The 23,765-nt window shown below is 37.8% G+C and overlaps 1 protein-coding gene across 3 annotated transcripts in view; it reads left to right on the plus strand.

The window, feature by feature from the left end:
* VMP1 (vacuole membrane protein 1) overlaps window positions 1-23,765 on the plus strand; it is a 106,819-nt gene that overhangs the window by 80,468 nt on the left and 2,586 nt on the right. For all 3 annotated transcript variants that reach the window (XM_006899442.1, XM_006899441.1, XM_006899440.1), the window contains one exon: window positions 5,052-5,113. In XM_006899442.1, coding sequence (XP_006899504.1) covers window positions 5,052-5,113 — 62 coding nt within the window. The remainder of the gene's footprint in view (window positions 1-5,051; window positions 5,114-23,765) is intronic.

Genomic DNA, 23,765 nt, shown 5'->3' on the forward strand with positions numbered 1-23,765 from the left:
TATTTTCCTTCTTCACTGCTTTCTACTTTTGCATTCCAGTCACCAGTTACCATTAATGTATCCTGATTGCATGTTCAGTCAATTTCAGACTGCAAAATTTGGTAAAAGTTCTCAATTTCTTCCTCTTTGGTTCTAAATATAGGAGCATATATTTGAATAATAGTCATGGTAATAGGTCTTCATTGTATGCATATGGATATTATCCTATCACTCACAACATTGTATTTCAGGATAGAACTTGAAATTGACTTTCTGACTATGAATGCAACATCATTCTTCCTCTGTTTTTCATTGCCTGCATAGTATACCCTATGATTATCTGATTCAAAGTGGCCAAAGCTGGTTCATCTCATCTCACTAATGCCTAGTATGTTCATATTCATGCATTCCATTTCACATTTCATCCTTGCTCCACTTTTTTTTAATAATTTCCAACTTTCCACCATTCAAGCTATGTACTTTCCATCTTCCAATTGTTAAACAATGTTGTTATTGATTTTCCTCTTTTCAACTGATTTCCAGTCTCGGCTCTACCACTATACTACTATAACCATCCTCTTTGTTTAGAGTTCACAGGGTTGAGGCTTTGCCTCACATACTTTGGACATGTTGCTAGGAGATGCTATTCCTTGGAGACGGATATGATGTTGGGAAGGGTGGAGGATGGGCAAGGGAGAGGAAGACCCTCATCCAGGTACATTGATAAGGTGACTGCTACGATGGGCTCTTGTATGTCATGAAGTGTGAGGATGGTGCAGGATATAATAGGGTTCAGACCTTTTGTTCATAGGGTCTCTATAAATTGCTCAAGTCTACGTCACCTAACAACACTTAAGTGAAACGAGCACAAATCTTATACTGGTTACTTTGGTTAAAGATTTAAAACAGATACTATGAAAGAATTTCTCTAATGTATAAATTATTTCTCAAAATAGTTGAACATAAATTTTTTTTCTTAATCTTTTTCTTTCTGTGAGAAAATAGGATTAGCTATTGTTTAGCTCTTAGAAGTCCTTTGAAATTATTAGTACCAAAGAAACAATAACAGGTTTTTATTCTTTCCTCTTATAACAGGAAATTATCTAGAAATACATATATTTTATATATTCTGCTGTACACCACTTGAATATAGTAACTTTCTACACATTGTAGTAAAATTTATTAACCTAAATATATGCTATCTTGATAAGATATATAATATGTAGGGTTTCTCATTTCAGAAAATTAAAATAAGTACGTTTCTAAGCATTTTTATTAAATTTTTTTAAGTTACAATAATGCTGATTTTTTGTATGTTGCTTCACACTCTATTTTATAATTGTAAATCTTCAATTAATATGCACGTTACTTACCAGAGTTGTTAAGCATCCCTAGGTGGTAATTAGCAGTGAATGTACTCTGATGCTAATGGAAAGGCTGGCAGTTAAATCCACCTAGAACACTGCTTGAGAAAAAAAAATCTTAGAGCTGCCCAATACTCAGCCTTTTACGTTTTACTTGATATGTAACAGAGTAGCCTTGAATCAGAATCAACTCTATAGACTGAAAAAAGAAAGACTAGTTCACCCATGAGACTTAAACGTAAGTCTTTTTGGCTCAAGTTCAGTGTTCTTAGCATTCTAATGCTTTGGTTCCTTAGATATAAGTTATCTGCTTAAGGAAAGGAATGGGCTTACTGTGTTATTTATCAGGACATATGCTAGGTAGTTTGTAAGAGTAATTCTGTGAGATTTTTTATTCACATTTCATAAGTAAAGAAACTGAGTGTTAGGTAAAATACTTACCTAAGACCTTGGAACTCATACTCTGTTAAGCTAACCTTCTTGCCACATGTCCATGTAGAAAGGAAAAAAGAAAGCTAAAATCCACCAAAAGAGAAAAAAATCTTAAGTCCTTCACTCCACTGAGACCATGGGGTATGTTTGCTATGTTCTATTGTATCATAGTGACATACTTGTAAAGGCATGTCACTTGATGTACATCCAGATGTAGCTTTGGGCAACAAACATTTCTCAATCTTTGGGTAAGTAATTTTAGTGAGTAATATAAACATTTAACCATTTCTGAAATAACGAGGGAGGAGAGAAGAAACTCCATTAACATTCTAGTAAATTGATTTTCTTCTACTTTATTTCTCAAAAGCTAACTTTCCTTGTTACATGTTTTTATTTTTCTTGGTACATAATCTTGCTATCTGTTAAGATTTTACTTCAGATTTTGTATGTCACATAAGGATTTTCCCTTCTACTGGACCCTTCTACTTGGACAGATTCACTTCCGTCCTTAGTTGGGACCTTAGACCAGACAACACCAGAATTATGTTTCACATCTACTTTTTTACTACCTCTGCCTTTCTGTCTACCACCAAATATATGTACACATACTCAAAGGAATATAGAAGCTACTTGAGGGCAAGGACTTTTGCCTCTTGGCTTCTCTAACACAGTAGGATTAGTATCCATTACATAATTGTGGTTAATTGCCACATCAAGTCAGTTCCACCTCAATGGCAGCTCAGTGTGTGTAGAGTAGGAAAAAACCTCCATAAAGTTTTCAAGAAATGACCATTCAGAAGCTTGTCATGAGCCCTGTCAGAGGCACCTCTGAGTAAATTTGAACTGCCAGCCTTTCAGGGCAGTATTTGAGTCCAGTACTGCACCTTTTTCAACACCCAGCACTAGTTTCCTTTAATTTGTTGCGTGCCATTGAATACAAATAAAATATTTACTTCTTCTTAGCATCATAATATTCAGTTGCTTATCATAGTTTATAACTGACTTAAATTTTTCTGCCATCTTTATGTTTACTTTTTTATCCAGATAGCTGAATACCTTTTTAAAATTAAGTAGTTTTTTTAAAAAATTCCATAAAATAATAACTAAAATTCCTTCTTATTTTCATGTGTACACCTGTCATGAAGTTGCCAGAGCCTCTTTGGCTAGTCGGACATTGTTTAAGAAAACATCATTATCAGTATTCTCCCTTAATACTTAATAGTCTAATCCTTAATAGTCTAACGTAATCACTTTTCTGAGATTGATTATGCTGTTGTTCTCCATCGAGTTGGAACCAATCCATAGCTGATTTTCCGGTAAGTTTTCAAAGACGGTTAATTGCATGGAAAGAGATTGCCTCTCATCCCATAGAGCTGCTGTTGGATTTGAACCACTTGCAGCACAGCTTCTTACCACTAGGCCACCAGAACTGAGATTCATTATAGGTGGATTTAAAGAAGACCATTGCTATGAATCTTCTTTCTTTCTTCTCCACTTTGAATCCTTCGAATACATAGATTTAAATAATTGCATAACAAATAATAACAAAGCAGGAAAGTGTTGGTTATCAGGAATTTGGTGAGAAAGAATAAAAGTGTTACTGTATTATCAGAACATTTTTACTCATCTTGTTGTTGTTGTTATGTGCTGTCGAGTCGCTTGCGACCCTATGTACAACAGGCCTAAACTCCGCTCTGTCCTATGCCAATTGCACTGTCTCCGACACTCCCATCCCAATTATCCCAGTCACTGAATCAATCCACCTCATAGAGGGCCTTCCTCTCCTGTGCTGTCCCTCCACCCTCCCAAGCATGATGTCCCTCTCCAAGGACCGGTCTCTCCTCACAACATTTCCAAAGTATGTTAGACGGAGCCTCAGAATCCTTGCTTCCAAGGAGCCACCCGGTTTAACCCTTTCCAGGACAAATCTGTTTTCCTAGCAGTCCATGGTATTCTCAATACTCTTCTCCAGCACCACAGCTCATCTAGTAAAGCTAAATTAAATAATTACCTTTTTTAAGTCTTTTATTAATCACGTAATGAAATGTGGCCGCTCTTTTTTCTAAATCTATATAACATGTTTTTAGTACTAATGACATCAACAGTCTATTCTCTCTCTCTCTCTCTCTCTCTCTCTCTCTCTCGTACTTCATCTTTCTCTGAAAGATCTTAACTATGCATAAGAACTTGGTATAACACTTTTTGAAATGAGTTCCTACCTATTATCTGTTAAGGTGTCTTTAATCATGCATCGGTAAGTTTTCAGTATCTTCAGTGTAGAGTGCTTTGGTAATGAGTTCCCTGATACTATTCATAAGGTGCAAGACAAGAAACTCATTCGATTGTCCAGGTTTACCCAGAGATGCTTCCCAGGACAAAAGGCCTGGCTGGAGGTCTATTTATGTTTAGTTTTTTGTTTGTTTTTTTTTTAATTTTATTATTTTTTGGTGTGTGTGTACCGTCAAATCAGATCTGACTGGTACAGGAGGAGATTGTCCCTCCTTCCTCAGCAGAGCATCTGGTGGATTTGAACCATGCGCCTGTGGGATTGCAGTGCAGCTTCTTGCCACTAGGCCACCACAGCTCCCCTGGAGGTCTATTTCTACAGAAAATCAGCCATTAAAAACCTGTGGAACACGTTTATGTTATAAAGGACACCTGTGGTTTCCATGAAGTAGCATCAACTCCACAAGAACTGGGGGTTTTGGCCTTTGTTTACACCAAACTAGAAATGTCTCCCATCCGACAGCTAGCTTTTGTCTTAACTCTGAAAGCCCAAGATCATTGAATGTCTGAGACTAAAAATGCCTTATATGAAGAATGCACAGTCTTTTCAAAATAGTCTGAATCAGATTTAGCACAGGCCTCTCCTGTCGAAGTCATCAGCTTGATTTCATTACAGCTGAGGAGCTGTATCTGAACTCATGACCCGTGGTGTTGTAAACACCACTCTCAGACACAGAGAACATGTGGAATGTCCACTATTCCCTTCCTGCTGTGGGTTTCATGACTCATATTTTCCTCAGACGTGGTTATGTGTCCTAGTAATAGTAGAACAATGCTTGGGGGGAGGGGGGGAAATCTCTTTCAAATACAAAGTAGCATTTTGTGACCCAAATAATAACTTTCTTCCAATAATGCCTTTTATTTTATTAATAAATAATTTTTTAAAATGACAGTGGAATAAAAACTTCACCTTTTCAATTGTTACTAGGATTGTTATATATGCATTTTTATAAGAATAAATGTTTTAACTTGAGATTTTTCTTCTTACAGAAAATCTTCGTGATAGTAACATTCAGCAAACACATAGTGGAACAGATGGTGTCTTTCATAGGGTGAGTAATCCTTTAAGTGACTAATAATAATCTTATCACTGTTTGAATAGGAAGAAATATGAATAATGAACCAGTGTGTGTATGTGTGCGTGTGTGTGAGAGAGAGAGAGAGAGAGAGAGAGAGAGAGAGAGAGAGAGAAAACACACACATACCATCGAGTCAAATCTGACTGGCACAAGAGGAGATTGTCTCTCCTCCAGCGGAGTGTCTGGTGGATTCGAACCATGATTCTTCGGTATTGCAGTGCAGCTTCTTGCCACTAGGCCTTCAGAGCTCCCTCAGAGTAGAATTTTTATAATAGCTCATAATTTTTTAGAAGCAGAAATCCTTTATCCTGTTCTTGCCCTTAACAGGGAAGAATGAAACTCATATTATCCTTATGTGATTTTAAGTCAGCCTTGGATCAATCATGTAATTCTTGACTGTTAGAATCTTTGGATTAATGATCCACATAAAACATAGCACCTCTACCTTGAAGCAAAAGAACTGGTTAGTGTCAACCTCACTGACAAGAGGTACAGTAGCGGTCCCAGTTAGAATAGAAGAAAAATCAGGGTTATTACAAAAAAAGGAAAAACCAAGACTAAGATTATTGAACTATTAGGGACTGAAAGAATCCCCTTACTGCCACCCTAAATATTACCCATTTAACTTGGAGCTAAAGCTACTCCTTTCAGTGAAGCAAGATATTAGCCTATAATATAAGTAGTAATATTCATGAGAGGTCTAAACAGGTAATATTTGTCCAAAAGCAAAGAGGCGATTGTTCCTCCTCCTTCAGCAGAGCATCTTGTGGATTTGAGCCGCGCACCTCTGGGATTGCAGTGCAGTTTCCTGCCACTAGGCCACCAGAGCTCGCCATGTTCCCAACTTTCTAATTATAAACATGGACCATAACTTTTGCATAAAATTTTAATTATTTCAATTTGAGATTATGTTTTTAAGCAACTTCACAGCTTATTTATTGAATCTAATTTGCTTCAAAAGAGTTGGAAAATAGAGATTTGCCAAACTAAGCACTAAAATATTTACAAATGTAGTACTTTATAAGTATCATAGTTCACATTTAAAGAGGAGGTAAGAATATTCTTACCACTTATATTTTAAATTTAAGGAAGGCTTCTATTCTTAGAGATTACTGCTATACTTTTGAGAGAAAGGACACATGGCTAACGCTACCACACAAAACACATACTGAAGAATGGCAGTGCCTGCACTTCCCTAAATTCATCCCTTTTCCTTTATCTGTAATAAGATTGGTTTATTCTACAGAGTGATCAGATTTGTCTCAAAATACAGCCAGAATGCTTCTTAAAAGGGAGAATGGCTAGACTTCATCTCACATAGTGTCTAGAGAAGGATATGATGCTTAAAAAAAGCAGAGTTTAAAAAAAAAAAAAAGAAGAAGAAGAAGCAGAGACAGTAAAAAAAAGAAAACACTCAGGATAGTGAATTGACAGAGTGACTTCAGCAGTGGGCTCAAACATAGCAGCGATTGTGAGAATGACACAATCTCAGTGTTTCATTGTATTGTATTTGGGGTCCCTTTCTGCCATAATGGACTATGTGGCACCTAACAACAACATCATTCCATCTATCCTCAGATTTTAAAATTTCTACAAGTTACGTTACTTAGCTACTCAGCTCCTCTACTCATGTCTAGTCTAGTTTCACTCTTAAATTTGACCCTCTTTGATCAGTCACAGTAATTGTTTTGAATGTTTAATCTGAGCTTGTCACCACAGTGTTCTTATTCCCTAGTTTCTCCTGTTTTTGAAACTTTGTATTGTTTAAGATAACACTGGTATTCATTAATAAGACTTGTCATGCTCCGTGTGACATGGCTCTGACTGCTCTGACCGTATTTTAGTCTTACAATTGTTCTTTCTTAGGCTTTGCCTTTTGCCTGAATCAGAATGTTTTAGGCATGGTATACTGACATTTTAGGACAATTCTAGGGGACTGTCTGTCCTATAAACTAAAAGATTTTTTTTTTCAGCTGAGTACAGTGTACTTTATTGATGGTACATGACAGGATGGGCTCTCTCAGCCCTTCTCCTTTTTCAGGGGGACTGGATGGAAACTGTGTCAAGGATGTGAGATTCTCAGTGTGTGGGAGGATCGAGTTGGGGCAAGGATTCCCCAGCAGCTGAGGGTCTCAGTCTTCTAGTGCTATTCCTGGGGCCGGTGGTCTAAGGGGCTCTTATTCTTTGGAGGCCATGTGAACCATTCATTATGTTGACCACCCAGTTGCTGTGACATACAAGGAAATGAGTTTGACAGAGTGGTTTTTCAGGGTAATACCAGCCCCAGCATCAAAGTTGTATCACTATTAAAGTCACAGGAGACAACCTGGTCTTCAGTGTATCCCAGGATGCCCTCGATGGGACCTTCTGATGCTTGATTTACTACTATCGTGATGTCATCATATTTGGCAGCTTTCTCTAGATGGCAGGTCAGGTCCACAACTGACACATTGGGGGTGGGGACATGGAAAGCCAGGCTGTTTCCCATTCAGTTCAGGGATGCCCATGGCCTTGGCAGTACCAGTAGATGCAGGGATGATGTTCTGGGCAGCTCCACAACCGTCACACCATGACAGCTTTCCAGAGGGGCCATCCACAGTCTTCTGGGTGGCAGTGATGGCATGGACTGTGGTCATGAGTCCCTCTACAATGCTGAAGTTGTCATGGATGACCTTCGCAAGGGAAGCCAAGAAGTTGGTGGTGCAGGAGGCATTGCTGACAATCTTGAGAGAGTTGTCATACTTTTCATGGTTCATGCCCATCACAAACATGGTGGCATTGGCAGAAGGAGCAGAGATGATTACCTGTTTGGCACCACCCTTCAAGTGAGCCCCAGCCTTCTCCAAGTTTGTGAAGACACCAGTGGACTCCCCAACATACTCAGCAACTTGGCGGGATCCTGGAAGACAGTTATGACTTTCCCATTGATGACCAGCTTCCCATTCTCAGGCTTAACAGTGCCATGGGTGGATTTATATTGAAACATATAGACCATGTAGTTGAGGTCAATGAAGGGGTCATTGATGGCAACAACATCCACTTTACTAGAGTTAAAAGCAGTCCTGGTAACCAGGCACCCATTGCGGCCAAATCCATTTACTCCAGCCTTCACCATCGAGTCTCAGGGATGCAGCTGAGGCTACACGAGAAGAGAGGGCAATCTGGATCAACGAGGAGCAGAGAGCCTACACTAAATTATTTTTAAACTTGTATTTCTATGTTTACTTGTGTGAGTTGGGAGTTGTGGTAGCATAGTCCACAAGACGTTACAGTGCTAACCTAAAGGTGGAGCTTTGCTTTTTTTTATATTTTTGTGAGTGTACCGTCAAATCAGATCTGACTGGTACAGGAGGAGATTGTCCCTCCTTCCCCGGCAGAGCATGTGGTGGATTCGAACCGTTGGCCTCTGGGATTGTAGTTGCAGCTCCTTGCCACTAGGCCACCAGAGCTGTCCCGTGGATGAAACATGGGCAGTCTCCTTCAGTGCATTAACTGTCTCTGAAAACTTGTTGGAGTTTGGGTTGGTTCCAACACAGTGGTAACTAACAACAACCCACAGCTAAGATTTGTAGTCGAGTTGAAGCACTTAACAAAAAACAAAACAAAACAAAACAAAAAAACCCAAAACTAGTTCAATATGATGATATTTTATGTTATTTAATATACTACTTGGGAAAGAAGTTGACGAGGTAAGATCATAACTAAGGGAGTAATGACTTGCTATAGCAAGGATGGCTCCTTGGAGGCAAGGATTCTGAGGCTCCGTCTAACTTACTTTGGACATGTTGTGAGGAGAGACCGGTCCTTAGAGAGGGACATCATGCTTGGGAGGGTGGAGGGACAGCGCAGGAGAGGAAGGCCCTCTATGAGATGGATTGATTCAGTGACTGGGATAATTGGGATGGGAGTGTCAGAGACAGTGCGATTGGCACAGGACAGAGCGGAGTTTAGGGCTGTTACACATAGGGTCGCTATGAGTCGCAGGCGACTTGATGGCACATAACAACAACAACAACAACATGGCAAGGAAGAAAATCATGACAAGGAAAAAAGCAGTGACAGTTCAAATTAAAAATAAAATTACAGTAAAGCCTTCGAAAGCCAGAACTTACATAAGGCAGAAATCTGTCAAAAAAGAAAAACTAAAATATTTTCCACTAAAATAAAATTAAAAAGTGGTAAGGCTGCACTCTATCAAAGGCAGAATCTTGCAGAATTTGGAGAACATGATGTAAAATTAAACTCCTCACATGGGTTTCACAGTATGAGATCCTATGGCAGACAAACCCTGGTGATGGCGTATTTACTAGACAGCTAAAGCAAAGGACACTGGTTTGAATCTAAGAACTAACTGTTCTGAGAGGAAAAATGCGACAGTTGGCTTCCTTAACCATTGTTGTTGCTGTTGTAATGTGCCATCAAGTTGACCACAATTTATCACGACCCTGTGAACAACAGATCAGAGCCATGCTTTATTCTGCGCCATCTTCATGGTCACCATGATTAAACCCATTGTAATAGTTACTGTGTCATCTCATCTTGTTGAGGGTCTTCCCTTTGTTCTCTGACCCTTCACCTTTCTTGGCATAATATCTTTTTCAAGGACTGCCCCCTCTTGATAACATGCTCAAAGTATGTGAGATGAAGTTTTACCATCCTTGCCTCTAAGGAGCACTCAGTTTGCACTTCTCCATCACCGACTTGTTTGTTCTTTTGGCATTCCATGGCTATTCAGTACTCCTATGTGACAGTTCTCTGCTTTATAGCTGAGTCAGAATTGACTTGGCAGCATTGATTTTGGTTTATGGCAAACAAAGAGTGAATGAGTCCCTATAGTAAGGACAGCTAGGGAGTGGTATAGTAGAGGCAGCAGATGCTTTGAGCAAAACAAAGTTAACATTTAAAGGTGCGCTATGCCACAGGCATCCACTTCTAGTTGGCCATGCCGTCAAATACTCTGTACTGAGGCCTTCTTTGAATCTAGAAGCATTGTACTTTGAAGCTTGTTTTCAAGTTTCTGCTCTGTTTTCTTTGAGTAGGCTTTCTCTTCCAGTTCAGAAGAGTACTCACAATCTTATATTTTCTAGTCATACAAGAATGTCTTGTTACCAAATATTTTACAGTTCAATTGAAATACACTCATACTAATGAGTTACTCTTCCAATGCTTGTGAATTTTTAAAATGCCTTTGTCTCAAGTTTGATAATGCCTGTGTCCTCACATTTTATTTTCTTGAGGTTTCTGCTCATTGTGGATGAAAAGATAGTTAAATAATTCTTTACTGTGCTTTCAGGGAGGTTGGAGAAAAGGCCCATTTGACCTCAGAGTACTTGTATTCTCTCTGTTCATTGAAGTGCTTTAACCAGGACAAAGCCTTACATCAGCTAACTCTTAAGGAATTGTTGTTGTTGTGTGTCATTGAGTCAAAACTGGCCCATAACTGACCCTCCAGTGGGTTTTTAGAGGCAGTGAATCTCACAGAGATTACCTGTGGAGCAGCTGGTAGATTTGAACCACCTGCCTTTGAGATTATACAACTAGGACACCAGAGCTCCATATTCTTAAGGATAATTGTTGTTTTGTTTTAATATAGTGGACTTGTTGTATTTGTTTTCATAATTTTGTTGCAGCCCTAAATGATGAGTGTTCTTCTCCCTTATTTTAGTGAGGTTAGGAATCTCAAAACTAGTATGCAGGAGAGTTAGGACTGAAGAAAACCCAAAGATCCATAGAACTCTTAAGTTCCACAAGGCTAGTGTGACTAAAAAAGAGAATCTTTGTAAGTACCCATAATGCCCTACTCACAATTAAAATTCACAATCTACATCAAATCACATGAAATAATGTTTCCCTTAAATCCCAGTCCCCTTTCAACCTTCATACAAGATCATCATTATCTGACTCCTATATTCATTATTTTCTTTCTTACGGTTCTATTAGTTTTGTATGTATTCCTAGAAAATATTTTTTTTTGTTTTAGTTATGCTACTTTTATAAAAAAATTCATACTATTTGTAATTTTCTGGGACTTTCACGTAAATGTTTTTGTAATGCTTGAATGTTTCATAGTACTATTTTTTAACTGCTATATGTTAATATATCCAGAGTACTGAAGAGCAATGTTGTCTCTGGAGACTAAGGTGTGTCTGATACAGGCCATGGTTTTTGCAATCACTTGTTATACATCAGAGAGTTGGATGACTAGGGAGGATAGAAGGAGAATTGATGTCTTTGAGCTGTGATGCTGGAGAAGAGTATTGAGTGTACCATGGACTGCTAAGAAAACGAACAGGTTCGTCCAGGAGAGGGTTAAACCGGGTGGCTCCTTGGAGGCAAGGATTCTGAGGCTTCGTCTGACATACTTTGAACATGTTGCAAGGAGGGACCAGTGCTTGGGAGGGTGGAGGAGGGACAGCGCAGGAGGGGAAAAGCCCTCTATGAGGTGGATTGATTCAGTTACTGGGGTAATCGGGATGGGAGTGTCAGACAGTGTGATTGCCACAGGACAGAACAGAGTTTAGGGCTGTTGTACATAGGGTCGCTATGAGTCACAAGTGACTCAGTGGCACATAACAACATATGTTAATGTCAGGTAATTATATCACAGTTTATTCATCTTTTTAGATTATTTTCAGTTTTTTTTTTCTGTGTTGAGCAGTGCTTCTTTGAGCATTCATTAGTACAAAACAGGTAAGGCAGGGGGAAGAAAATGATGAGAGAGACAACATAAAAGAAGGTAAAGGTGAACACAAGAAAAATCAAATTTAAGCAAGACAGCCAAACTCATAATAGTTCTGCCTGGTGCCAAACCTGGGCAGAAACACTGCAGATACAAAATGGGCCAGGTCAGCATGCTCATTTTTTCAGCTGCTAGGAAGAGTTGTTATTATTATAAGTTACATCCCAAGTGGTTCAGTTTTAGTATTAATTTCACAGAAGAGTTGTATGCCTTGCAAATGACTGGAGGAAATGTTGGTACCCCAAAAGCACTCTCAGTGTTGTGTCTGAATAGCCCAGCTAAACATGCTATCACAAGTGTGCTTTTGGCCTGTAGCAGGTGTTTTTTTTTTTTGTTTTTTTTCCTTGGTACAATATGTCATTGCATGACAGTACTATGATCCCAGAGAGATTCTAAGCCCTCCACTAAAATTGAATGTTATTTTAAGGATAAATAGTTCCCTACTCCCAAACTGAGGTAAAAAGAAGTCTGGCAAACAATTGCCATTGTTACTAATTTAGGGGAAAAAGAGAACTCCATTATCTTTTACCAGATCAAAGAGTTGGTTTGTCTGAGTAGATCTTATCTATCTGTTACGTATTTTTGGAAAGTTAGAATGCAGAAAATACCTTGAAGGGAGTAGGGAGCTTTATGGTTTATAGTATGTGTAGCAGGTAGGCAGAGAAATTTGTAAAGAAAAAAGACTAAGTATGCAATGAAGCTGGGAGTTTTTTGTTGTGTGCTTTTGGTTGTTTTTTTTGGGGGGGGTGTTTTGTTGTGTTTTTTGGGTGGGTCTTTTTCAGTCTTTGTATCCACTTTGGAATAAGTCAGAGGATAAAAACCAAAGAATTAAGGAGCTTTAGAGCTAGAAATACACTTGTAAGTTTTTTTTGTTTTTTTTTCTAGTGAGAATGTAAATGGAGAGAAACCTGGACATGTTTCTTAAAGAGCGTGACCAAATCTGACTTCAAAATCATGATTAAAATGACATGTTCCAGTATTCTCACCAAATACAGGATGAGAATTCCCAGAAAATAACATTAAGCATATGACTCGAAACAAACCATATGCAGAACATTGGCTCGCTGTCAGATTGCCAGGGTCCCCAGTTTCACCACACAAGAAAGTTTCCATAACTCATTCAGTGAACTTAAGGGCTGAGGGGGAAGGGGGAGGTGGCTTTGGCTAAAGCGGGGACTTTTTACCAGATACAGAATGTTCCATGCTCTTCTCTGCTGTCTCCTATTTCTGAGTTAAACTGATGTTTGACCTCACAGATTGGGGCTTGCCTGTGGCAAGAGAGATCATTTTAACCAGTGAGTAATTAAGTGCTTGACTTTGAATGTTGTTTCTTGTCCCTCACTTTATGGCAAATGGTCAAAATGAGCTATGTGAGCCTGGACTCTTTCTTCTACAAAAAGAAAATATATTCTTTCATTTTAAAATAGAAAATAGTTCATATGCTTAATGTCTTTGGCTTTGATCATTGTAAAAATCATAAAAAGTTACAGAAATGTCTAACAAACATTTGTATTATCTGAAAAAGGATAACTCGCCATCTGCTCAGATCCACTTGTCCACTCTTATTTTAACATAACCTCTTTCTGTGATTTACATGGAAAATTCCTTCGCCTATATATCTGGTAGTTTTCTTACTTCCCTTTTAATGTTAAACTCTTCCAGCTTTTGTTTTAAGTGTTGGGAGGCAGTACAGGTAATGCAGAAGCTCTTGGATTTGTCTGCTAGATGATGAGGCTAAGAAATAGACATTGTCTTAGGAAGTTACTGTTGACCACTATTGGAGTATTTCAGTAGAGTGATGATAAAAGGGTCCTACTCTATGAACTTGGAGAAACGATGAAAGGTATACAGTTATTAAGATCTTTCGTTCATAGGGTTGCTATGAGTCATCAACGACTTGGCGGCACTTAACAACACCACCACCAACATAGAGAGACCTCTGTGGGCCTGGTGGATAGAAAGTTATGCTACCAAGTCAAAGGTGGATGATACTAATCTGCAGCCTTCATGTCTGGTTTTAATTATTTTTGGTCAAACATTCTTCGAAGTGGTATAGCACTGGTCTGTCCATTTGCTGTAGAAAGGTACCTCGTGGTTGCTGTGACGCTGAACACTGTGACAGTGATGTATCAAATGTGGTAATGGTTACCCATGGTGGACTGTGTTTGGTGGAGCTCCCCGATTCATACAAGCATGGGAGCAGGAGTGGCATCCACTTCTGAAATAGCTCGCCTTTGGAAACTATAAACTTGGAGAAACAATGAAAGTTGTTATACAAGTGTTCAGGTCTTTCGTTCATAGGGTCACTATGAGTTATCTGCGACTCAACAGCCCTTAACAACAACGATTATGTAGAATTTGTGGAGTCAAGGTCTTTGCTTTGCATATATATATATCTATTAAGGGGTCTCTAAATGTTGACTAAATTAATTCATTTATTCTCTAATAGAAGAGACTTCTACACATTTTAGGTTGAAGTGAAAACTAGAGGTGCAAAATATAAATGGGAAAGAAGAGTGAAGGAAATGACCATTTATTAAGTGCTTACTATGCTAGATACTTTACATAAATCTTTATTTAATCTTTACAACAAAACCTGTAATGTACTATCACTGTAAAGATTTGGTAACTGAGGCACAGAGAAGTTAAATCCTAAAACAGGGAAGAAGTGAAGGATGATAAAAAGTTTGAGTGGTTTCGTTGCCCTCCTTTGAAATTGAGTGAAAATTTTGAGAAATTCTGAGAGACTCTGAGATAGAGAAGTTATTGAGAGAACACCATAAAAGAGAGTGAAGTAATTAATCTACAGGAAATCGGAGATTTGGAAAAGAGTGCAAGTTTTAAACATCTGTTCTGTGAATTTGTGAATTCTGTGAATTCCTTCTGTCCACGGTCCTTGTTCACATATGTGAAAGTTTACCTAATGTAGCTGGTGGTGTTGTGTTTCTGTGCTGTGAATTCATATGCGTGTTTTTTGTTCTCATCCTCCTACATTTAGTTCCTTGAGGGATAGGATCATGATTTTTTTTCCCCTTCTTAATTTAATGATTAATTTGATGCTTTAGTGATTTCCTGCCTGACTAGTGACTAGAATATCTAGATCATTCTTTTCTTTTTATGAATTATGATATTACATTCCAATCACTAGTGTCACTTCCCTCACCCCCTTCTCCATGAAGCCACTTTTCATGACCTCAAGGCAATTAAACTTGGCATTATCTCACCTTGAACTGGTAATTCTGTAGGCTCTTTATTGTTGGGTCTGAGTCCATTTTTTTAATTCAGTGGGTCTTCAAACCACTGATTAGTTACTTTGAAAAGCTGTTAGTTTCTATAACTGAAATCCTTTAAAAACTATTTTAAATGGTATTTTGGGGGGCAGGCAATGATAGAACCCTAATTTGGCTTGTTCCTTTTAAGCCTAGATACATAGTTGGCTCCTGCAGCAGAAGTCTGCATTCTGAAACAAGGTTTTGTTTCAAGAGCATCTCTTTAATTACAGCTTATTTCAAAGAGTAGCTGCTAATAGTAGCTTTTTACCTCTATTCTTATTCTTATTCAGAAAATAATTTCAAATGGTCAAATGGAGGAGCAGTTGAGAATTCTTTTTTAGAAAGTCTCCAGTGGTAGAAATATGCTGAAAAGTTTTAACAGCTATATACTTAATGTTTCTGGGTAAAGCAGTGGTCTTCTTTCTATTCAGCTACCAAGAAATGAATGGTGTCCTGTGTTTGTAAAATCACTGTGGGCACAATGAACTATAACTTAAATACAAAAGAGGTTTTAATCTTTTCAAAGCAGCACAGATGTGAATGAAATTCTAGAAGTTTTAATCCCAAATCCTGAGGTTAAATCACAATGAATTTTAAAAGATACCTCAGAAAACCCCTGAGAACACAAACTCATTGCTGTCAAGTTGGAACTGACTCCTAACTCTGCAGTGAGGGAAGAGATTGCCCAACTTTCTCCTGCAGAGCAACTGGTGGATTTGAACCTCTAGAGAGGCATGACCTTGGAATAAGCAGTGGAACTCCCTACAGGTTCTGCCACCAGTGCTCCTTAGTAAAAGATACTTGAAACCGTCATTTTAAATTTGTATAAATGTGAAAAAATTTGAGTTTTTGTTGTTATATGCTGTCGAGTCATTTGTGGCTCATAGTGACCCTATGTACAACAGCCCTATACCCTGTTCTGTCCTGTGCCAATCTTACTGTCTCTGACACACCTATCCCCATAAACTTACTAATTGAGTCAATTCATCTCATCCAGGGTATTCTTCTCTTGAGCTGTCCCTCCACCCTCCCAGGCATGACATCCTTCTCCAAGGACTGGTCCTTTCAGCATGTCCAAAGTATGTCAGACGAAGCTGCAGAAGCTTTGCCCCCAAGGAGCAGCCTGGTCTCACCCTCTCTGTGATGAACCTATTTGTTCTCCTACTAGTCCATGGTATATTCAGTACTCCAGCACCACAGCTCAAAGGCATCAATTCTCTATCATGCCTAATCATTGTCTAGCTTTCTGACTCATAGCTAGTAATTACAAAGATCATGGCCTAAATCAGGTGCACCCTAGTCCCAAGACTGAGATTGTTGCTCTTCAGTACTTTGGAGAGCTCTCTCTGACAGCCGACTTTAGATTATTAGGGGAGTGCAAATCTTCATCCTGCATTTATTTCAGTATAAGATGCCTTTCTAAGATTTAACTTGTGAAGGAACTTGATTTGGGTAGGATACTACATTTCATATCTAAAAGCAAGTAGAGTCCATTATTTTCCAATTTTTTCTTATACTATTGACTTGAAAGATTAAAGCTCTCCACTCATCTAAATGGAAGTGCAGTCACAAATGTATTATAACTACATCACATTTCTACTCAAATAAGAATTAATTTGTAATTAGCAAATTATTTTTCTTCCTTGTTTAATGAGATAATTAAATTTTGTTACTTCCCTCCCCCCTGTAGTTTCTGAGAGCCTGAAGACTACAAGTATTGTTAGTCACCAAAATGGCCTTTGATTTTCTCAGAAAGATTGCATGATAAGTCCCTCCCCACCCACTTTTCTTCAGAGCTGTCTACCTTAAGAGGAAAGACAGTTTCACTTGGAGGGCAATCTGGCATTGTTGAATTTGGCTGAGAGTCTGAGGTCCATTCTGAGTCACTGTGAATAAAGCTCTAGTATTGGTTGGGCCCCAGGGAAACAGGTGGTTAAACACTGTGAGAATCTTTATCAGACAGGAAATGACAACTCATTAAAATACTAACCGTTAAGCCAATTTAGATCACTGCTTAGAAGGTGGGGAGGAAAAATTAGCTCTACAGTGTTAAAAGGTGCACATTTCAGAAGGAAGAGTTATTTACAAGACTTGTCAAATGAAGGAATTGCTAGTCCCTTTTACTGTTAATCTCCCACACAGTCAGTGCCTCTTTGGTGCAAATCCAGCAGGGAGTCATTGCAGGGCAATAGGAGGAGCGAGGTGGATTTTAGTTCTGCCAAGGAAATAACTCATGCAAGTATTTGAAATGTATATTTCCATCTCTTCAGCAGAATTGTTGTTGGCCACAATTAGGACAGGCCCGTCTTTCACCTCTGCTCCTAAACCTGATCTCAGTTCTAAATGCAATGTTGACTCCTCTGGAGTCAAATTATAAACTTACTTTATTGTGATAATTTACCATGTAATAGTCTTCATCCAATCAAGAACATTCTAAAGGTCCTGGCATTCATTCAGAAGATAATTTAAAGTTTTGTCTCTGAGTACATACTGAATAGCAGCCAACTGTCCTGAGTTGAAATGGTCTACTAAATAAGCCTTAGATAATTTTTTGTAAATTAACTATTGGGAATAATTTTTATATTCCTTGTAGTTTAGCTTCATGTTATATACCATCATAACTAAAATAAAACCAGTCTCACTACCATCAAACTTCTACTTATATTTATTTTCATCTCGTCTTTGATAGTATATGTGTGTGTATATATAAATAGACACATTCTGTTGGTTATTATGCTAGTACATCTATCTATAATTGACATAGCTATACATACTTTATAGCAAGTAGCTTGCTCTGCATCTGATTAACACTCCTTCAAATCTTCTGTCAGAAGATCACAGGAGGAATATTCACTGCCAATTCAGTCCGTTCTCTTTGCAGCCATCCCATCAAGTTTCCAAGGCTGTAAATTGCAAAAGAGAGAGACTGTGTTTTACCCTTGGAGTCTCTGGTGGATTTAAACCACTGGAGTCTTGGCACTAGCAAACTCGCTATAGACTCTCTCCAGCAGAGCACCCTCGGAGAGAAGTAAGAATTCCATAATATGTTAGGAGTTTACAGCAGGTCACCTTTAGCACATTGAAGCGGGGGGTGTGTGGTTTCTATGCCCCACCTAGAGTTACAGATTATGGTTATTAATTTTACATAAACTCCTAACAAAATAGCAAATAACCTAAAAAGACTTCTATAAAGTAGAAGTAGAATGAAGATAGTATTAAGAATGTTCAGCTCACAAAGAACAGCAAAAAAATTGAAGGACGTTTCTCTCCTCCTGGTATAAAATCTTCCACAGGTATGTGAAGTTAAAAACAATGATAGTTTATTCAAATGTGTTAAGAAGAGAGACAGCCAAACAATTTCGAAGTTGTTGATTTGATAATCACACAGTATATGTGATATACCTCATACAATGTTCACTAAATGATAGAATGAAGCCATCATGATTTCATATTTATATACTTTAAATTCTTTAAAGATACTAAACTATTTCATATTTATCTTTAGCTGGTATTTGAGGGTTTTACTATGTTTATGTATATAGCATCAAAAACTTATAGACTGTTCGTCTCTTCTACTGTGCCTGCTTGTAACCTGTTTGCTATTAAAAAGGGTATCCTCAGTACTTTAGTTTAAAAGCTTCCCGTTATACTTTGTGAATTATATAAGCATTACAACTGAGCTCGGGTTTCCTTTGTTTTAATAATACCCCTAATTTGAATCTTCAGGAACTCTGGTGTTGCACTAGGCCAACAAGTCAGACCCTCGCAGCAGCTCTGGTGGAAAGACCTGTAGTTGGCTGCTGGAAAGCTTACAGTCTGGGAAACCCAGAGGGCCATCCTACTCTGTCACGTGGGGCCACTGTGAGTGGGAATGAACTCAGGCAGCACTAGTTTTGAATCTCAGTCTTACCCTAAGATCATTTTTCCCAGTCTCAAGCTTTCAGAGGTTTGATTGATCATGCTTTGAGATTGTATTAAGACTTTTCTGATTAGTCATCAGAAGAATGTTAAATAAAACAAAGCTTCAAAGCACTACACAATTAACAATCAAAAAAAAAAAAACAAACAAAAAAAAAACAAAAACAAACCATTATACCTTGACTGTTAATACTCTGTAACCTCCTTTCTAAGAAACCATGAATGATAGTATATTTTTCAGGAAAGTAAACATAATTTTCATACACATATTAGCAACATGATCCAGTGTCTATACTTTATCTTTGAGCTTTTATGTATCAACTGCTTAACCTTTAAGACAAATCATTTATTAAAGTTTTAAAGCGCTGTATGTAGCTACTATGTAGCTAAATAACACAAAGCACCCATACTTGGGTAGGAAAAAAAAAGAAACAACAGAATTATGAGCAGTTCAAGGAAAATTTTAGGTTTTCTGATAGCAGGATCTGTCTTACTTGATAACTAGCTCCAAGATGGGGGATGTATATACGTAGCAAGCAAAGTTATTTGAGACTTACACAGTTTGAAAGAACTGTCCTGACAAACAGGAATAATCATGACTGATGAATTCTAGACGTGCTTGGAATGGGTGTGTACTCAGGATTAACCAACAAATGAAAAATTAAGCATTGTGAAAAACAGTAGTAATCACTCCACCCACTCCCTATGAAACTTTGGCCAATTGTGACGTTTCCTCTGGAAGATTTTGTGGGTACAAAGAATAATATAGACTTTTATTTATGATGAGTAAATATGTCAAGAACTTAAAATATTAATTTATCAGATATATATCTTCTAGAACTATAGTGATAGGTGTTTTATTATTTTTCATTCTTGAGAAACATTTTATTTGCAAATTGAGCAGAGCTCTTACCAGAATTTCCTCCAAAGATTATTTAGGATACATTATTGAACAGAATTAGAGTTGGCAAAGAAATTTATCTTTGGTTTCTTTTACAACGTACATGTTGTTTAGGTATATTTTTATGTATATAAGCCTGGAAAAAGATTTTTTTTTTCCTGAAAAACCATTTTTGAGCCCTGAATTACTTTAGAGTTTTATACTTTGCCTTCCCCACCACCTACCACCTACTGCATACCCTTTAGTTTGTTTTCTTGGGCTTTTTTTGTTTTAATCAAAGAACTCTCCTTTTTTAAAAAAAAGAAAAAAGGGAGACACTAAAAATTAGGTCTAGTGTATCAGCTTCTAGCATGTGGCCCCTTTCTGCAAGAACAGCCATCAGTACTGTTTAATAAAATGAAACACAGGTTGAGCCATTTAAAATCACCTTACAATGTAGCAGAAAACGTGAAGTGTTTTAACTTTAGTTTTGTTTGCATTTTCTGAGAGTTTGTCTGTTTTCCAAAAGATCCAATAATTTGGGGGGAATTTACTTTTTGATGAGGTATATTATCAGAAGCATGTTCATGTGTGCCAGTAAAATAGCAAGATTTTACCACCCACAGAGATTTTCCTACCCACCATGTGGAAAGGTCCATAGCAAGAGAAAGCAGATGAGATCAAGTTTTTACTTCTTTTTTTTCCCCCCTGTTCTTTGTTTAAGGCAAGTAACTTTTCATATAAGGACAAAATAGATACTAGGATAGTTGAAGTGTACTTTTTTTTTTTTGTCCAGTGACTGTTTAAAAAAGAGTTTTGTTTGTTCTATTACTGTTTAGGTTCTTCTCTGTCACAAGACTATACAGGTATATATGTTGCTTATCATCTCTATGCCTGGAAGCAGGAGCGGCATCCACTTCCGAAATGGCTTGCCTCTGGAAACTCTATGTACGAACAGTGCTCAGGCTGTTCGTTCATAGGGTCGCTATGAGTCGTCTACAACTCAACGGCATTAAACAACAACAACATCATCTCTATGGGCTGATTCTGATATATGCAGGTCCTGGGCCGCCACTCCCAAGTGTCTTTGAGTGCTTGGATGCCAGACCCTCTCTTGAAGTCAGAGCCCCACTTCCTGCTTGTGGGTCCGGAAGCCTCATCTACAAGTGGCAGAGTCTCAGACTAAATTCTGGTCTTTCTTAGCTCCCTGAAACTCAGCTGGTCTATTTTTGACCTTTTGCCTGGTGTGGTCCTCGGCTAAGATGGAAAGATAAGCACCCTGTGTTCCCCAGCCTGACTCAGATGCCCTTGGGGTGCACTGCCCTCTCCCAAGCAAAGCAGGTGAAGGCAGGTTTTCACAGGTGGCCTGACCTTCCTTGCTTAGCAGAGAAGATGGGAACACCTGGGCAGAAAGCCTATGGTGTCGGCCGCTGAAGCTGCCAGGGTGTACACCACATAGCCCTGAAGCCCCTTGTCACGGATGTTCACACAGTAGGTCAAATCACAGTGTTTTATTTCACAGAAATACTGTAGATGTTAAACAACACATATCTGTAAGTCTTTGAACTTAATCAGGACCTGATGCTAATGGTAGATGGAAGATTTCACTCCCTCTGGATTTCATGACTTTTCACTAAACAGTATTTAGTCTATTTCCTAAGCCATCTATAAAAAGCCTCTGATCTTTGATGCACGTTATTTTCCACTTATGCATGTACCTTAAATCAAGAGACCTTTGCTTCTCTCTGCTGCCTTAAAGTAATTTGAGAGATGAGGTTGTGGGCTGCTACTATTATTTGCCTTAAATACCTAAGAGTAGCAGCTGTAATTTCAATCTTGTCCATTACTAAATTAGGTTTAGTGATATTTAAGAAAATTGTATACAAGAGATGTTTTGTAGCATGAGCTATTGTTTCTAGAAATAGGGAAATGAAAATAGAAGTAACTAAAATGTTGATGAGTGTATAATAAATTATTTAAGATCTGACAAATAACTGTATATAACATTGAATACCTGGATTTCTGGATAATGTTGAATACCTAATGCAAGCCAGCTTTTAAAATTTATTAAGATCATGTGACAGTTTTGGTTAATATATTGTTATGAAAACTAACCTGTAAAAAAAGAAAGAAAACTAACCTGTGCTCTGTTTTCAACTGTTTGCCTAGTCTCTCAGGGAAAACTACATAGAGGAATTTCCCTTAATTTGTCATCAAAAACTCCTCAAAGCATATAACTCATTAATTAACACCTTGAAAATCAATCTCGTTGACCTCAAGATCATTCTTAGAAAGTATAATGACATACTTTATCAGCTGACCTGTAGCTCTAGATGTTTTATCATGCCAAAATTGTTTGAAAGGGAGTCTGCCATTCCTTTCCTTGTTTCTTCTCAACAACAAAAAATCAGAACCTTGCCACTCTTTGGAATTGGTTCTGAATTTTTCTTTAGATAATAACTGTACTTAAAAGTTTAAAATTAATTATGGTATACAGTATTATTTTCAAAATTAATGAATTTCTTTAAAATCTTCAATCTTTTTTTTTATTTTAATTTTTTTCTTTTAATGAAAGTTTACAGAGACTTAGGGTTTCCAGTCATTCATTGTTGCACTTTTTCCGTACCCACCCTTTCCCCCCACAAAAAATCTTCAGTCTTAAAGCCTGTCTGTCAATGCTTGTGTTTGCTGGATGTGTAAATGGATGAGCGGTTTACATTTTCACGTGCATTATTTAAGAAAAGATTATTCTTCATTACTTAATGGAGAGACAGAATATCTCTCTTCCAAAGAGAAAGTTTGTACTTGTTATTTCTTTGTTATTTTCAGCAGCAGTACAGTTCTTTTGTTCTACTTAACTTAAAAGTCAATCACATGGGGCAGTTCCACTCTGTCCTCTAGGGTAGCTGGGAGTCAGAATCAATTCAGTGACAACACTTTTAAAAAAAGAAAACAACCAAAAAACAACCCAAATAAACAACAATATGAGAACAAAAGGTAAACGATTACTGAAAACCAAAAATAAGTAGATAAAGTGTCAGGCAAAGTCTAATAAGTACTGGGAAGGAAACAAGTTGCGTGTAAGTGAAGAGAATTTTGATGTATTGTGATAAATGTAATGAATGCCACTGAAAATTTTGCATGGAAATTGTCCAGTGGGAATCTAAGTTATTATGTAAACTTCATAAGAAAACTCAATCAAATAATATATGAAAGTTAAAAACAAATCAAACAGAAAAGAGGAGATTGTAGGTTAAGAGACTCTGCCCTTTAAGCCTGCTCTTCTGGTTGTTAAATGGGTCTTCTAGAAATCAGTTCTGAATCATAGGTTTTTTGGCTCACAAATCATTTGTGTATGTGCTGGTGTGTGTGTGTGTGTGTGTGTGTGTGTGTGTGTGTGTGTCCCACATTGATTTGTTTGCCCCTATAAATTCCTTTTTGGCATTTTCGTTATGACACCATCAACATTGGGCACAAAATAGAAACGCCATTCACGTATTTGGTTAATGTTGTTATTAAGTGTCATTGATTCATAGATGACCCTGTGAACGAAAGACCTGAACACTTGAACTTTCATCAATAGATAATAAAATTATCAGTCATTTTAGCTTCTAACATATGCTAGCAAACATATTTTTTCCTATGCTCTTCTGCTTTTTCTAACAGAAACAGCTACCAGGTTGTCTAAAAAGAAGTACACTGTTACCTTTTCCAGGACTCAGGAAAGGGATTGAACCCATTTGCTCACAATCCTATTAGTATAACAGATGAGAAAAGAAAGGACAGGGAAAATAGAAATGCTTAACTTTCTGAGTT

Source organism: Elephantulus edwardii, unplaced genomic scaffold (genome assembly GCF_000299155.1).
Source record: "Elephantulus edwardii isolate Elephantulus edwardi_28Jun2011 unplaced genomic scaffold, EleEdw1.0 scaffold00257, whole genome shotgun sequence".
Lineage (NCBI taxonomy): Eukaryota > Metazoa > Chordata > Mammalia > Macroscelidea > Macroscelididae > Elephantulus > Elephantulus edwardii.